General features: G+C 41.8%; 1 protein-coding gene across 1 annotated transcript in view; it reads left to right on the top strand.

Moving 5' to 3' along the window:
• HYDIN (HYDIN axonemal central pair apparatus protein) overlaps window positions 1–18,427 on the top strand; it is a 356,564-nt gene that overhangs the window by 240,753 nt on the left and 97,384 nt on the right. Inside the window, 12 exon segments of the mRNA XM_043435789.1 lie at window positions 872–1,003; window positions 1,689–1,770; window positions 3,683–3,802; window positions 4,049–4,258; window positions 6,553–6,690; window positions 9,627–9,804; window positions 11,419–11,546; window positions 13,165–13,292; window positions 13,715–13,851; window positions 14,077–14,204; window positions 14,353–14,547; window positions 14,873–15,022. Of these exon segments, the coding sequence (XP_043291724.1) occupies window positions 872–1,003; window positions 1,689–1,770; window positions 3,683–3,802; window positions 4,049–4,258; window positions 6,553–6,690; window positions 9,627–9,804; window positions 11,419–11,546; window positions 13,165–13,292; window positions 13,715–13,851; window positions 14,077–14,204; window positions 14,353–14,547; window positions 14,873–15,022 (1,726 nt within the window).

Genomic DNA, 18,427 nt, shown 5'->3' with positions numbered 1-18,427 from the left:
GTGGTGGGAGCTTCATAAAATAAATAACATTTCTCCTGAACCTCTTGAGAAAAAGTAGACAGCACATGGGGTCAGAATGAATATCTAAGTGAAACTGGGTTGAAATTAATATCAGGGGCCTGAGATGGGAGAGGGGAGGTATCCTTAAAAAAGCCCCTACACCCTGGGAAAACAGTAAGAATGAGGGTGACCCCACCACTTTGGCCTTTATGAGGTCCTTTCTGTGAAAACTGAACATAAGACCTGGACATAGGCCTTTAGTACCAGCTGGTGCAGTCACCCGCTTTCCCCCTCGGCCCTTGGGGGCTCTGAGAACTTGAGTGGTGACAAAGCAAACTGGCCAGGCCAGGACCAGGGTGAGGCAGTCAAGCCACCCAGAGCAAGCATGATGGGAGGCGGGGTCCCACAAGGCCTAAGCCCTTACTAACAGGACCTGAGACACGCGCCTCACAACCTCACCCTGCTTTCTGCTAAGCTGGGAGCAGGAGCCCGAGTGACTCATTCCGAGCTGTGCCTGCGTGCCCCTGCAGGCCATGCACTGTGTTAGAGGTCGTGTTAGATACAAGTCCCCAGTGAGCTCACGGTCTAGCAGGAAGGAGGAGAACAGTGTGTGAGGGGAAGCCCGGGGGCCACGGGTTCTCAGAGGAAAGACACTTGACCCATATTGGAAGGGGCTGATCAGCAAACTTTTGCAGAACATGAAACCTCAGTTATGAAGTGAGGAAGATCAGTCCAAGAGAGGGGTGGGGCAGTCCTGTCTCGACCTACCTGGTCTAGGAGTTGGAGTTTGGCCTCCAAGAAAGAGCCCACCAGGCACTGACCTGCAACAGCTGACGTGACTGTGTTTCCCCGCCCACCCTCTGTTTTGTAGGTTTGCGACAAAGAAGCCCGACAGTGCCCCCTTGTCCCAGGAGGAGTCCACCCCAGTGACCTTGGCATCCGTCAGCTCGGCTGCAGTCCCAGCAATAGAGTCCCCCGAGATCGACCTAAGTGATTTTGTTAAGTAAGTGCCAACTCAAAGCCACAATGTGTTTCTTTAAATAGCATTCTTTTCTCTACACTGAATTATATTCTCAAACTCATTCTTCATATCCTTCATTTATTCTTCCAGCAGTGTAATGAGTTAGTCCCTTTGCTGGGCATCTGGGATCCAGAGTTAAAAATCATCTCTGCTCTCAGAGAGTGTAGCCTCCTGATTCCTGAGGGACTGAGCCCTTCCTGTCATGTTGCCTTCTCCATCTGCCCAAGGTCTGCAGCCAGGGTCAGGTCAAGTTTGTTTAGAAGGCAGAGAAGGATGTGACAATGGGCCAAACCTTGTAGTCTCATGATAAACATGTTCCAATAAATGATGAAGCTTAACATTGAGCACTTGGGGGGCACACCCAAATTGTCTGAAGGGTTGCGCGAGCTTTTGAGAACTTCTCTAAGTCAGATAAGGGCTTCATAGGCCAGGAAAGAAGGGTTGAGGCCTCTGGAAAATTGGCCAGTTTGATGCCTTAGACTTCATGTTTGGGGCAGGGAGTAACAGAGCACTGACCAGCTTGAGAAAAGTGTCTCTTGAGTGAGAACCTCACTTATTCTTTGGGGTGCAGCAGAGGAGAGAGGAAGACAGGGCCATCATGCAGCTGAAGACTGTGTTGTGATGGTGGCTGAATGAGTGATTCTCCACATTTCATTAAACTCCCTAGGACTATTATTGTGGATGAAGAAGTTGGATCTGAAGAAAGAGAAAACAAAAAAGCACAAGTGCCTGCCCTGGCCATCTCAGACGTATGGTTTCCTCTCTCTGGGTCGAGTGGGCTGTGAATCTTTTTCCGGGTCACTTTCCAACCAAACACCCACAGAACCATCACCTCAGTGACAACCCAGACACCTCAGCACATAGATTTTCTCTGTAACTAACGGAAAAGCCAGTTACCCTTGACTTTGGCCATCATGCATTCTTCCCAGCCCCTAGATAGAGGCTACAAAAGGAGAACTGTCTTACATGTTAAAAAAAAAAAAAAAAAAGAGCAAGAGAGTTTATGAATTAATACTCTTAAATTCTCCTTCTAGAATGATGGCCTAAGGAAATAATCAGGAATGATTATTACAATATACAATACAATATGTATATTGTATATACATAGATGTATATACAAAGGTGTATGTAAAAATAGCAAAAAAAGAATTGAGAAAATAAATTGCTTTGTGTCCATGATGATCTCCAATCTTTTAAAATAGGATTTGTCTCAATAGTGGCAGAGTGGGGGGAAGCAAGCATTTTCACACTTTGTAGGTAGGGGTGTGAATTAGCAGAGCCTTTTTGACAGGCAATTTCGCAGGTGTATCAAAATTTAATGGACAAGGAAATGGCAACCCACTCCAGTATTCTCACCTGGAAAATCCCACGGACAGAGAAGCCTGGCGGGATACAGTCCATGGGGTTGCAAAGAGTTGGACATCACTTAGCAACTGAGCACATCAAAATTTAAAATACACAGTTCCTCTACTACAGTACTATTCTACACATATACCTTTAGGTTTACATAATGACAGGTAACTATCCTTGTACATAGCAGCTTTATTGGAAAAAGGAAGAAAAATTGAAAACCGCTTAATTCTCCCAATGAGAGACTGGTTGAATATATTACATCTGCACAAGGCAATACTATGAAAGTCCTTTTTTAGAATATGAGAACTTTTTTCTTTTTACTGATTTGGAGTAATCCCTGATACATTAAGTAAAAATACTACATGTTCTGTTTTTTAAAATATTTTAAATTATGCCTGTAAAGAATATTTAGTCATATGGGAAGGTGTCAATCATGCTATAATGTTAACTGAAAAATCAGAATATAAATTTATTTGTATATGCTCACACTATGCACACACACATATATAAATCTGCAGAATAACCTAATGATTGATTTGTATTTTGACCTTTTAAGCTTTCTGTGTATTTTTAAGATGTCATAGAAAATTTAAGATGTCTAAGAATATAGAAAAATGAAAGCAAAAATTTTCAAAATCCCACCACTCATAGAAAAACTATAGCACTTAACCTCCCAGATATCTCTATTTGCATATGAAAATCTGAGTGAATTTATACACACTCACACTTGCAGGTGTGATACATAGGCATATGTAATATCACACAGATGAGATGAAATGGTTGCATGGCATCACCAACTCGATGGACATGAGTTTGAGCAGTCTCCGGGAGTTGGTGATGGACAGGGAAGCCTGGCGTGCTGCAGTCCGTGGGGTCTCAAAGAGTCGGACATGACTTGAGTTACTGAACTGAACTGAACTGAACATTACACAAATGGAACTGCTTTTTTACTCAGTAATGCACGTCATCCCTGGTCCATAAATGCACACTGCATCATCCTCCACAGATAGAGGTGCCACACACACTTCACTTAAAGCGACCCCCCTACCTGCCTAGTGATAGGCATTTAGTTTACTTCCAGAGTTTTGCTATTATAAATAACACTGCAGTAAACACCCTTGTACATACATCTTGGACACTTGCCCAGTTATCTCCGGGTGGGGCGTGGGGGGAGGGGCTGGTGAGGGGAAAAGTGCTATTTTTAAAATACATGCAACCTACTGCATTTTTCTGTCAGTGAAGGGGAGGAGCACATTGATAACAAATTATGAATGCTTACAAGTTTTTCCTTACACCTCAAATCCCTAGGGATTGAAAATGAACTCTGCTGAAACAGAAAGAATAGACGTGAACCAGAGCCACAGGGAGTTTCAGGAATCCCCATGGAGCTTTGAACGGGATGAAATGTTTTCCATTGGGGTAGAAGAAGTAAGTTAACACCTCATGGGCCCTAAAGTCATCTGATACTAACTGTTCTTACTGAGCACCTGCCCCCAAGTTAGAAATTGAAATTTTCCCAAGCACTATTACTGCCTTATCATCATATATTTTCAGAGTGCTGAGTTAGTCACCTTTCATAGAATCAAGCAAGGTAAAGTGAGGAGTCAGTCTGTAAGTTGGCTGAACTTTAGCCTACCCTTTGCAGACCCTCCTGTGGAATGACTTTCTCTGCAGGTGTTTGATATTTTGCCCCTCTATGGAGTGCTGCGGCCACACAGTAGCCACCAGATATCATTCACCTTCTATGGACACTGTGACATCATTGCCCAGGCTAAGGCTCTGTGCGAAGTGGAAGGAGGACCCACCTATGAGATCATACTAAGGGGAGAGGCCTCCCTGGTCAACTATTCCTTTGACACCAAGGATATTAACTATGGATTACAGGTATTGCCAGCCATGGGGAGGAAGTTTCTGGGTTTGCCTTCAATACTGGTCAAAGTCCTTGTGCCCTCATCGCTCCTGGAACCTGCAGTCTTCATAGTCTCACCACCACCCCTGTCCTTGATCCCTAATCTGCTTCCTAACCCTGATCATCCTCCTACTGCCAACCACGTGGCAGACATTTTCACTTGCTTTTCTTATTGTCTCCTCAAATTCTGCATGTTAGACCTTAAAATTTGGATCTTTATTCTCAATCCAAAAGCCCACCAGCTGCTTTATTTCTTTCAGTAGGACCACTCCTTTCTCAGCCCCTTGAGTTTATGACCTCTATGGAATTTTCCACTGCACCGTGTCCCTCACCTCCCCACATCCTTATACCCTCCAGGGTTTGTTCCTTCATCAAGCATAATTCTTCTGAGCTGGTTTTCCTTTCCCATCACCAACGCAGTTATCACACTCCAGGATCTCATCAAGCCATGCCTAAATTACTACTCAAACTATGATGTGTATATGAATCACCTGGAGTCCTTTTCAAGTGCAGATTCTGATTCAGTAGGTCCACGATGGAGCCTGAGACTCTGCATTTATAACAAGCTCCCAGGTGATGTCGATGCTGCTGGTCCACGGACCCATGGAGACAAGGGACTACAATGCATTCCTGGCTTCTACCTATAACCCATCTAAATATCACTGTCAGATAGATTTCCCCCAGATTACATTTTCATGCCATCAGTCCCTGAACAGTTAACCCCAGCGGCATTTGGAAAAGCAGCATAGAGAAGAAAACATTGCTTTGTGGTCAGAAGAACTGGGAGGTTATCTTACTTTTACTTCCTACTGACTGTGACTGTCACCAGCCTCTCAAAATCTCAGCGTCCCTCATCTATAAAATGGGAATGGGGTAGCAATTCCTATTTTACCAAGTGGTTATGGTTTCTCTAGTGTCTTGTCAGTACTGTGCCTGGATCAAAGAATGCATTCAATCATGAGTCATTCTGTGGATCAGAGCCAGGTTCCTCCACCTGAGTAAGGGTATCCTAAGTCCCTCTATTAACTGATACTCCCTACATATTGAACTTTGTTTCTCATGATTTCCCACTATAAACCATTTATTCATTTATAGTCAGACTGATTTACACACTAGCCCTAATGCACCCCAGCCCTTTCTGCCTCCATCTTCCCTGTTGTATTATCCCTTTCATCCTCCACTCTGCCAACTCCAAACTCACACATGCTGTGAGACCCAGCTCAGCTCCATCCCTCTGTTACCTTCCACCTGCACTATATTCTCTTGGCACTTAAGTATAGTCTTTGCCATAATATAATAATATAATGTGCTTTCCAAATCTTGCTTTGGAATAATTGTCAATTCTATGTCTGTACAGCTTCTCTTCCCAATTAGGATTAGTGTTATGTACTCAGATACTGTATCTCCTACCAAATTTTAATGGGGATTAGACTCCCCATTATATAGCCACTGCATGTATTATTACTGAATTGCATGTGTACATGTATAAGTTAAAGACTGTGCTGAAAATCAAATTCACCCAACACCTATTGACATGTTGACTAAATAGAATTCTCTTTCACTCCTTATCTCCAAGGCCTTCTGGGTGATTGGTTCTGGCTCAGCTCAGAGTACTTCCTTTGAAGCAGCTAGTTCTTGCCCTAGTTTATTCTAAGAGCCCCATAAGTGGCTTCAGTTTGTGATTATTGGACCTTTTGGATTGTGTTAGCAAAATCTCAAGAAAAAGAACATGTCTGGCCTATTTCTCCCATGTCTCTCTGTAAAAATAGAAACATTCACTCTAGAAAATTCTGAACTCAAATCTTATCCAAATCTTCTTAATGTAAAAAATCTCACTTTAAGATCCTCTAATATGAATTCCTTGTGGTGAAGAAAGAGGTCTAAGGAGGTTACCCACAGCTGTACTAAACTAAATTAGCTGTTAGAAGACCTAAGACTAGAACCAGACTCTAGGGTCCAGTGCTCCTCCCACCCAGGAGCCACCTGGTTGTGCTACTAAAATGTGGATTGGCCAGCATCTACCCCCTGGAGGAGGGCCCGGCAACCCGCTCCAGTGTTCTTGCCTGGAAAATCCCATGGACAGAGCAGCCTGGCGGGCTACAGCCCTTGGGGTCTCAAAGAGTCAGACACAACTGAACGAACTTAGTACACAGCACACACCTCATGGAAAATGAAACACGTGTATGTGAGGCATGCCGGTCAGAATGACGGCAGAATCTCGGAGGGTGGGTGGCAGGGGAGTCACTCTGCTCCTTTTTCTCCTCTCAAGCTGTTCGACCATGTCACAGAGAGTGAAATCACACTCAAGAACACTGGGAAAGTTGGCTTTGAGTTCAGGGTTCTGACTGACCCCCAGTCTTCACCAGACAACCTTCTACCAGGAGTGCCACTCATCCAGCCTCTCTCAGTAAGTAGCCTACCCCACACCCACCCATGACAGCCACTGATCATGGTAGGAGGGGCCCAAACTCAAACCTGCAAGCCGCACCCTAGAGTGTATATATAAAATGGGATATAACAATATATAAAGTTTCATTTTATACATTTTTATTTTTGTGTTATTCAAGACTCAAGATTTAATGACTATTAAGTGTTCTTCCTGGACTGTATATTTTACCTATTTTAAATAACCACTTTCTTCCCTTTTAATGCTGTTTACTTTGAATTCTTCTTTGTTTGTTAATATTAATTCACAATATTAATATTGCATCTTTTGAAGTAGCATCGTAACTGTCTTTCACAAGGTTTCATATGTTGTTTTTACTGTGGTTTGGTTCTAGACATTTTATAGTAATCATGAGTGTATCTTTTTCTTAGTTGTATGTTCATTCCATCATTCTGGCTTCCTGGTAGCTCAGTTGGTAAAGAATCTACCTGCAATGCAGGAGACCCTGGTTTGATTCCTGGGTTGGGAAGATCCCTTGGAGAAGGGATAGGCTTCCCACTTCAGTGTTCTTGGGTTTCCATGGTGGTTCAGACAGTAAAGAATCCGCCTGTAATGCAGGAGACCTGGGTTCAGTCCCTGCGTTGGGAAGATCCCCTGGAGGAGGGCTTGGCAACCCATTCCAGTATTCTTGCCTGGAGAATCCCCATGGACAGAGGAGCCTGGTGGGTTACAGTCCATGGGGTTGCAAAGAGTCAGACATGACTGAGCAACTCAGCACACAGCACACCTTCATCCTGAGGATCTGTGTCTTTCATTTCTTATCTCTTCAAGTATTGCTTCTACCCTACTTTCTCTAGTCTTTCTCTAGTCTGCTAAAGCAAATGTTAGACATATGTTGGACCTTCTCACTCTGTCCATGTTTCTTAACCTATATTGCACATGTGTATCTCTTTACTGTTTATCTCTCTATACTGTTTTCTAGATAACTACCTCAGCTCTTTCAGTTAACTAATTTTCTTTTCAGTTGAGTATAATCTACTGTTTAACCCTCCTCTCTTAATTTCAGAAATTCCATCTGATTGACCACTTTCACTTGGGATTTTAATTTCTTCATTTATCACTAATCATTTTGTACATTCTTTTAAATTTTTCTAATTGAGTTATTATTATTCCTATTTATGTGACTGTTGACTCTCTTTCATTATCAGTGCTTTCCCTGTATGATATGTAATCTTTGACTTGGGATCATCTTCAGCTGAGATTGTTCTCTCTAGGAGAGCCTTATTCACCCTGGATTGTAATGTGATGCTGCCAATAGTGTCGCACTTGTTTTTGCCAGGTACCTCAAGGGGTCAGATTTTGAGTTAATACTTTGACCTGGATTAACCACAGTGATCCGTCTGTGTACATGAAGACTCCTTAAGTTTGCGTGACTCAGGCTTTTTCTTATCTTCATTCTCTAATTTTTCCTCAAAGAATATACATCAGTTGTAACATCAAAAGACAATAAAATATGTTAAAAAATTATTAGAGGCCCCTTCAAAGATGACTTTTAAAGCACTTCTAAATAACTTGAACCTATAATAGCATTTTTCCTGGTTTATATTCTAGGCTGATTTGCCTTTTCTGGTAGTTTTTTACCATAAAATTCTCCTACTTTTATTTTCTGATTACTGACCTAGAGTCTTTATTTTGTGACTTTATTCACAATTTTTAAGATTTATTATATGATATTTGATGTATGTAGAAGATATCCATGTCACATGTGTTTGACTTACAGAGCATTATAAAAAAATGAATACCCATGTACCTACCACCCGTCTTCAAACTCAGAACATTACTAATATATTTGAAATCACTTGTGTGTTGGTGCATGCAGTTCAACATACTGCAATCTACCCAGGCTCTTTTTGTCTCTCATATACTTTCTGGCTACCCCCGGGCCAGCAACCACTAGTCTGAATTTTATGTTTGTCATTCTCTTTGTAAAATACAGTTTTATTACATATGTATGCATCTTTACATCAAGTACTTTTAGTTTATCACTTTATCAAAACTTCTAAGCACCTGCAATGACCAGGTATTTTTCTAGAACTTGTAATTGAATAGTAAACAAAATATACAGCTATACCTGCCCTCAAGGAGATTTTGTTTTATGGGATTTTGCTCTGTCTTGAGCTTTATAAAAATGTCATCAGTACCTGTAATTTGTGCAATTTTTCCCCCTAATATTTTGTTTTTAGTGCTAGTCTACATTGTTGCATGTAGCTATAGTTCATTTATTTTCACTAATGTACAATACTCATTTTGTAACTACTACATTGAAAGTAGTTTTCCTTTACCCTGACAAAACACATTTGGGGATTCCACACCCCCACACAAACAAGTTTTGCTGTTAAATAATCCTGCTACAGATACTCTTGTGCCTGTGTCCCAGCCAACAGGTGGAAGAGTTTTCACAGAGAATTTTCCTACGAGTGAAATTTTGAGGTCATAGATTATGCATTTGTTCAACTTTATAAGGAGGTGCTAACACAGTTTTCACGGTGATTTTTTCTGTGAAAAATCTGGTGGTTTCCCACCAGATGTAAATGAGTTTCTTTTGGTTCATAGTCTTACTGAAATTTGGCAAAGTTTGGCAATCTTATGGTTAAAATTTTTTTCATTATGATCTTAATTTCCATTTCCCTGATTACTTATGAGAATAAGCAGCTTTCACTGTGTTGACTTGCTGTTCCGGTTTCCTCTTTTATGAAATGCCTGCCCATATATGCTGCCTATTTTCCTATTGTCTGTCCTTTTCTCACACCTGCATAGGAATGAATCTTGGGAGAGCAGTGTGAGTGGACACTATGGCAACACTAAGCCCTTGAGATTATTCAGTGCATCAAACTGCTGGAAGCAAGAGTCTATTGTAAATTTTACTTAAAGTTCTCTCTGATCTTTCTGCTGCATAGGGTTTTATCAGTTCCCATAAAGAACAAGTGTTGAAGGTTTATTACTTACCTGGAGTGCCTGAGATCTTTCAAAGAAGTTTCCAGATACAGATTGCCCACCTGGACCCAGAAAATATTACTCTGAGTGGAGAGGGAATCTTTCCCCGAATCTCCCTCGATCTCCCCAGGAACCTCAAAGGTACTTCTACTCCCTGTAATATTTCCCCACTGGATGACAAGATGCATTTTAGCTGCTTATCAAAAGAGTGCCGGCAGTCTGCATTGTTTGTTTGGCAGTCCTCCCTTTTGTGTTATCCCTCAGTTGCAAAACACATCAAGAGTTGAAATTGACTGGATGACCTGAGATGAGTGCAACAAGATACATCCATGACAGTCCCAAATTAAGACGTTTGGCCAATTTCGCCATTATTAAATTACAGAGTGATCAGGACTTCGTACTTCCAAATGCCTTTTCGTCCATGGCATGTTCCTTCCAGCTGCACTCTCTCCCTGAGTTGTCACTCATGGTTGGCCATTGAGAAGGCTACAGCTAATTTTACTGCAAGGAGTACAATTCTCAAAATATAAACTGTAGAGAGAAGCAACCAAGGTTCCAACCCCTTATTCTGGCACTACTCAGTTTGGGGGCTAATTTAGACTGTTAGCCCACATCCCTAGCCAAGGCTTTTCTGGGCAACATCTAGCTCCTGGAGCCATCACTGTGTACCAGAGTATTTCTGTCATAGCAGATTCTGAAGCTCAACTAAGCAGCTTTTTGAGCCATGGACTGACTCTGGCTCTTTCTTCCTGACATGGGCTGCAGGATGAGGAGTCAAGAGAAACTTGTCACTCTTCAGGTTCCTTGAAACCCACATTCCCTAAGCAGCTTCAGACTAAGCTCTCCCTCCTCAGCCTTTCCTCCTACCACACTCCCCAAAGTCACTAACTCACCTGTTGATTCATTATATCCCAATTGTCTGCTTCCTGAAAATATGAACACAAGTATTAGTAAATCTAAGACCATGTTACTCTCTAGCATCTAGAGTTCCAACCAGACATAGGTTAGTCCAGCTCCACATACAATTTCAAGAAGGAAACCCTTTGCCTCATGGCTGAAAACTGGATGCCAGTCTGGCCTCTTTATGGCAGTACACATGTTTAACCAATACAGAGCTTTAAAATAATTTAAATCTGAGTATTAGTTGGGTCTTCACCACAGTCTCAGCACTTCCTGTGGTTTCACAGAGGCACTTTAATTACTTTATCTATTTGGGCATTTGAATTTGTGCTGGCTTACTGGTGAACTTGAGTGTCTGACATTTCTCCCACCATTGCCCACCCTCCCTGATTCAGGGGGACTGTAGCTTATTTAGTTGTAGTTAAAGCAACTTGAATCAAATATATTGTTTTAGTTAATAGATAATCAGTAAACATGAAGACCAACCTAAGGGTGACCATCCACCTGGGTTTGTCCAACATGGAGAGGTTTCCCAAGTGGTACAGCCGTCTGTGCTTCAGTTGGCAAAATATCAAGTAAGCTGGGATCCAGTTGGTCACCCCACAACTGGTTCAGGATGTTACTGCCATAAAGTTCTTGAGAACTAGATAGTAGCTCACTAAAGCATGATGTTATTAACTTCAGTGAGGTCTCTGGTACAAAATATCCTCTGAAGCAGAGAAAACATGGCAGGCGAAGTATCACGAGGTTCACTTCCCTTCTCACTTTATTGACCCTGAGCTTTGAATCTATGTTTTAGGCATAATTCATATATTTCTAGCCATCCAGATTTCCTTCTAACTCCAACCCCCACAGGAAGTGAAAAGTATGAGATCTTCTTAAATCAGGCCAGAAAAAACCTAGAGAAAGAGTGCAATAAACGTGAAACGCTTGATCACTTAGAGACACCAGAGGAGAATGTGCCTGACGATGAATCTTCTGAGGTAAGGTTGGCTTCCCTCTGCACAGGAACTAGATTCACAGGCAGCTGCAAGAAAAAAAAAAAAGTTTTTCCCAATGGTGACATCTTTTGTAACTATAGAACCATATAGAAACTAGAAAACTGACATTGGTACAAGCCACAGAGCTTATTCAGATTTCATCCATTTTATATGTACTCGTGTGTCTGTCTATCTGCATGTCTACTTATGTATGCATATCTGTATATGTGTGTGATTCTACCCAATTTTTCCATGTATAGCTTTGTGTAAACACCACCACAATTAAAACACAGAAGTGTTTCATCTCCTAAGTATCCCTTGTGCTTAAGGGAAAATAGAATTACACACAAACTCTCTTTCCAACCCACAAAATCTTTCCACAAAGAAAGAATCCAAGTTTATTATTGATAAGCATTAAAGTAGAAAGTGCTCCATGTTTCTGCTAGTCTGCTAGGAGATTGCAAAGACAGAAAGAAATCTCAGTCTTTCATGGAGCCAAGCAGATACAATCCCACTATATATAACCCATTATATGCATGTTCTCAAAGTAAACAGTAACTAGTCCTTAAGAACTATAACTAGTCCTCGGGTAGGAAGACTTGACAGCACCATTTGTCACACTTAGTTCATGCTGAACTCGCATGGTATTTGGAATGACCATCTGTGTTAGCTAATTGGCTTTACCCAAAGGGAGAACAAACCTCTTGTGTTTTTATGATAGAGTCCTCTGAAGTTGGACTCTGTCCTCCCACGGAAACTGGGAGATGGGGCTCTGTATTCCTTGATGGTGACACAGAGATGTCAAACCATGTCAAAGAGATGGTTCCCAGGTCCTTGAGAAAGACACTCCTGGGTTATGAAACTGACAAAAGGCTTACCCTCTAAAAATATTTATATATATATTTCTAAGAGACAAAGAAAGAACTTGCAAGTTTTCTTAAGTAAATGCGCAAGAAAAGTGAAGCTGGAATAAGTCTTCATCCTTATTTTTAACAGGGAGAATTGAGCCTCTGTATTTTTTTGGCTGTGCCACACAGCTTGCAGGATCTCAGTTCCCAGGTTAAACCTGGACCGCAGCAGTGAAAGTCCAGAATACTAACCACTCAGCAGCCATGAACTCCCTTGAGCCTCTTATTTTTAATTTGTTTTTGCACTTACATGCTTACATTGATGTAGCTGTCCCCAGGCTCCTCACCCCTTTTTGCTTGGCAACCACTATAGTTCTCCATCTCTGTACTCTTGTTATGAGCATATAAGTTATATAAATGGAATCATACAATATGCAACCCTTGGAGATGTTTTTTTCATTCAGCATAATGCCCTTGAGAACCATTAACATAAATAGTTCATTCCTTACTTCATTGCTGAGTAATATTCCATGGCATAGATGCACAGTTTGTTTACCCTACTCTATCCTGCAATAAAAATTTTAACCCCATAGTTATACTGTATATCTATTTATGTACTCTGACCCTTTGGAGGGCCACAAGCCATTGCAATATCTAAGGTTTTCTGACTTTCCCTCCACAAAGTAGTTTTTGCCCCTTTGGGGTGATATTGCCCCCACTAAGAATGCATATTCTAAAAGAGTTTATTCCCTTGCTCTTCTCTCTTGCTCCAGTTAAATGCTCACCTCCAGATGGAAGTAGAACGACTTATAGTCCAAGACTATGCCATAGAACATCAGAAATCAGTTGTCCCTGGTTCCACGGATGACTTCTACCATCGGAGTCGCCGTAAACCAATCAAGTAAGTGACCTTCCCTGTCATGTTTGTTTCAGAATGTAGCAGAGCTGGTGGTGTCCTCCACCAGAGTGCTCCCTGAATTAATGGTTGATCATGTTGAGATGAAATCCACTCGCTTCACATATCTGCTGTTCTCCAGCAGCCAGCCAGCCAGGCAGGTCTCTGCCTCTTAGAAACCTCCCACTTTGTGTAATAGACAGGCTGGGCTTCAGGTGCTTAAGGACCAGCCCTGACTGCATTTAGAGATGAGGGCTAAAGCAGAAGTGTGGTCTCCTGGGGGAGGTGTCTCATCTCTAGCCTCCATTCTGGAGAGTGGTGGTTCTCTACCCCACAGAAGGGATTTCTGCAAAAGAAAGAGAAGAGAGCCTCACACTGTCTCACATATGGAAACGCGAGTGGTAAGGAGAGCTTGTTCACTGTTTCAGAGTCCAGCTACCAGAATACATCCTGGACTTTGGCTACATCATCCTCGGTGATGTCCAAACCCACATCATCAAGATCACCAACACCAGTCACTTTCCAGTGTCCTTCCATGCAGAGAAGCGTGTCCTTCATGACACAGGTGACCAGGCTGGAGACCCTTCCTATTGTATGCTGTCATTTCTGACAAGTTTCCCAGCTGTACTGTCCTGGAGAGGTGGTTGTGTTTCTTCTGGGATCAGCTAAAAGAAGTGTTGGGCTATTAATCGATACTTTGAGGGATTGTCCTGCCTCAGATGGGCTCTCTCTAGAGCAGCTCTTGACTGCTACTTTTCCTTCCCACAAAGTTTTGTTTGTCTTGGTCCAGGCTTCAGTATTGAGCTAGATCGTGTGAAGAATCTGCCTTACTGTGAAACGGAAACATTTGAAGTGCGATTCGACACACAAGGGGGCAATGTTTCTGTTGGCAACAAACAGGTCATTCTGCCCATCAAGGTAAGACGCGCCACTGGGTCCAGCTGATCCTCCCCAGCTTCCAGCCCTGCTTGCTGACCACCCTGTGATGATCCACAGCTATTTCAAAGCCATGATTCTTCCTCCAAGCCTGTACTATGTGGTAACAGCAATTTTATGCCCACTCTAGGTGGTTGGAGGGCCACCAGTTCATATCCGTCTCCAAGCCAAGGTGACCATTCCCAGTATGACATTGTCTTGTGGAAAAGTGGAGTTTGCCACAATTCAGTGTGGGCAGTGCCTTGTGGAAACTATTCAGCTTTTCAATCATCTCCAAGTCCCTTGTGAATGGTTTGTTCAGAGCCATAAGCAAGTTGTTAGTAAGGTAAGTGAGTTTTGGCCCGTTGTCGCCTTTTTTCCATCTCCATTTGTGCCAGTTTTATAATTCTAGACTTTCATTCTCTTCATTTCACCCTCCTGCTCAAAGACTTTCAGTGACAACCACTGCCTCCTGAATAAAATGTAGGCCCTCAGCCCAACACTCAAGGGCCTATCAGGCCATGCTATCTGGCGAATATCTTATCTTTGTGCCCCTGGTTCCACACATCCCCTGACACCAGGGAGATAATCAGTAAACACAGGTTGAGTGAATGGAGAATGGAATCATTTTCCAAAGAAAATGATCTAATTGTCTAATATTACTTCATCAGCTGGAGAAACACATGCCAAAATACTTAAGACGCAAACTATGTGCTGAATTAAAGCCAAAGACACGGATCTTTGAGATTCAGCCCACTTGTGGGGTCCTGGATCCTGGTGAGAGGTCCAACGTGCAAGTGAAATTCATGCCCAAAGAGGAGGTAAGCTCTAAGGAAATGTAGTCAGACTCCCTGGATCTCTTTGAGATTTACTTGAAGTCCATGCTTAATTGATCTCCAGGGAAGCTTTGAGTGAGCTGTCCCTGCTTGTTCTGATTGTGGCATCCAGTACTCTGGTTCATACGGGAGCTGTGTCCTGGTGGTTAGGAGCCCCGTTGTTGGCATCAGCGGCAGCGGCGCTGATTCCTGTCTAATACTCTGACTTCTATCAGCAGACCTGGCTTAGTTGCCTTCTTCCTCTGTGCTTGGAGAGAGCATGATTTTGGACAAATTACTCAGCCTCACTAGACCTCGGTTTGCTCACAGATAAAACGAAAAATAATAATATCATATGTCCCCAAATCCCTTATTGCAATTTCAAAATCCAATAAGATCTAAAAACTGGGCGGCGGGGGGAGGGGTGGGGTGTTGGATTTCATGAGTTTCAGACCCAAATTCATTTGGCAGAAAAACCTAATCTGAACTGACATGAAACTACTTAACCTTTATTTACCCACCTTGGTTTGCAGACTCAAACACTACAGCCACAGAAATAATAATGTGCTTGATTCCAGGGGACCCTGCAGAGGATACTTTATAACACAGGGCATATGCGGTATGTTTACCTTTTTAAAAATCTGAATTTTTAAAGCATCTGGCCCCTAGGGTTTCCGGTAAGACATTATTGACCTGCAATAGCTACCTCCTAGGGTCATTTTGACAGAGAAGGCAATGGCACCCTGCTCCAGTACTCTTGCCTGGAAAATTCCATGGACGGAGGAGCCTGGTAGGCTGCAGTCCATGGGATCGCTAAGAGTCGGACATGACTGAGTGACTTCCCTTTCACTTCACTTTCATGCATTGGAGAAGGAAATGGCAACCCACTCCAGTGTTCTTGCCTGGAGAATCCCAGGGACAGAGGAGCCTGGTGGGCTTCTGTCTATGGGGTCGCAGAGTCGGACACGACTGAAGCGACTTAGCAGCAGCAGCAGCAGCAGCAGGGTCATTTTGAAGAGGAAATGAATTAATGTGAATAAAATGCACAGCATTCTGCTCTATATGTACTGGCTCAATATCTACTTACTGTTATCATCAGTACTTGTGATAATAATAAGTACTTCCTGATAAACATACTCCCTGGGCCTCACAAATGTCTCTTTTGCAAACACTATCAACACAAAGCTACTCCTGACAAAGAACACAGTGAAAAATGATAAAATCCTAGAACCAGAGAGGATCTCAAGAGGTTACACTGTTAAGACTTTTGCTCAAAGTCTAAGGCATTTGGGAGATGTTTTTCCTCTATTCTTTTAAAGGAAGAAATGGATGTGAGTTATAAAACACCTATAAAACAGTTAACTCCTGTTTTCCAGGTAACAGCTTTGATGAGATGCTTAAGAATCTAGTGAGAAGAAAGAAAAGTGAATGGTTTCATATCTGATTCTAAAATAGAGTCCCTGTCTATCATTGTCAAAATCTCTCTGATCCTTTAAAAGAAAAGAAAACTAGCGTGTTTGTCATTCTTAGGAAGTCCTAAGACTATCAGTGGGGCTACTCAAGATTTTGGATGTCTTACTGAATGAGAGAATTATCAGTAAATATAGTAAAAAACATAGATTTGTTTGCACAATTCCATAAATGCTGAATTAGAATTGATCAAAATTAATAAAATATTTCCACCAAATGGGAGAGGAATTTTTCAAGCATCATTTTTATTAAAGTATAGCTAACTTACAGTATACAGTGTTGTGTTAGATTCAAGTGCACAGAAAAGTGATTTGGTTAAATATATATATATGTATTCTTGTTCAGACTCTTGTCTATTATAGGTTATTAGAAGATATTGAGTAGAGTTCCCTGTTCTATGCAATAGGTCCTTGTTGTTTACCTATTTTGTTAATAGCAGTATATATATGTTAATCCCAAAGGCTTTCATTTATTTTTGCCCCCACCCCACTATCCCTTTTGGTAACCATGAATTTGTTTTCTATGGCTGTGAGTTTATTTCTGCTTTGTAAATAAGTTCATTTGTATCACTTTTTTAGATTCCACATATGTGATAACATATGATATTTGTCTTTGGCTTACTTCATTTAGTATCTCTAGGTCCATCCATGTTGCTAATGGTATTATTTCATTCTTTTTTATTCCATTGTACATAGATACCCCATCATCTTTATCCATTCATCTTTTGATGGACATTTAAGTTGCTTCCATGTCTTGACTATTGTAAACAGTGCTGTTATGAACATTGGGATGCATCTTTTCAAATTAGAGTTGGGAGAGGAATTTATTGGCTGTGTACCAGGACTTCCCAGGTGGAGTTGGTGGTAAAGAACCCACCTGCCAATACAGGAGACATAAGAGACACAGATTCAATCCCTGGGTCAGAAGATCCCCTGGAGAAGGAAATGGTAACCTACTCCAGTAGTTTTGCCTGGAAGGTCCCATGGACAGAAGAGCCTGGCAGGCTACAGTCTGTAGGATCACAAAGAATCGGACATGACTGAAGTGACTGAGCACGCACGCATACTAGGAGCTGGTTAGCCTTGCAATCCGTACTATCCCCGCCTATATCTGCACCAGCACCAGGAGCAAGAGAAACTATTGATGTCCCCACTAACAACTCCTAGACATTGTAATGCGTTCTGAATACAAGGAGATGAATGAACTGTTTTAGAAATATTTCTCTAATAAGCAGTTAAAATATAGAAGTTTGGATCACATAAGATGCTAAACCCATAATTATATAGAAAAGCTTCATAGCCAATAATTCATTTTCTTACTCTCTCCAACAATAGGTATTTTTTGAACTTGTATCTACATCCTTACACATTCCATCCATCTGATTTTCCCCTTTGAACTAAGGTATTCAAGAGCTCCCCAAATTGCTCAGTCAATCATGCCATCCAAACCCACGCCATGGGCCCAAGTTTCACAACCACCTGGGCATCTGGTTAAAAGTGCAGAATTCCCATCCTTTCTCTACCAAGTCAAGGTCTCTAGGAATGGGCCTGTGAATATGCATTTTAATAGATTTCTCAATGAAACCAGATTAGGGTAACTGGTGTCACTGTCACTGGTATTTGGATTGTAATTGTATGAGATGAATTGATTGCCCTAGCTGATCATCTCTGACCAGTTGCTTAACTGTATCTTCAAATAATAGAAGTATGATCATTCAGATTCTCTAAGAAACAGACTTTGGAGTCAAGAATTTGAGTGTAAGCTGTAGGAAGTGTAGGGGATACTAACAGAGAAGGAGAAAGTGATCAGGAAAAGGAAGGCAGCTAATAGGGTATGAGAGTGAGCCAGCTACCTTGGACACTGGATCTTAATCCCACTGGAAACTCAGAGAAAATATACAAAATGCACATTTCAGAATTTTCCTTCCCCAGGAGTGAGGGA

Source organism: Cervus canadensis, chromosome 18 (assembly GCF_019320065.1).
Source record: "Cervus canadensis isolate Bull #8, Minnesota chromosome 18, ASM1932006v1, whole genome shotgun sequence".
Classification (NCBI taxonomy): Eukaryota; Metazoa; Chordata; class Mammalia; order Artiodactyla; family Cervidae; genus Cervus; species Cervus canadensis.
This window is presented reverse-complemented; position numbering and strand designations above follow the sequence as displayed.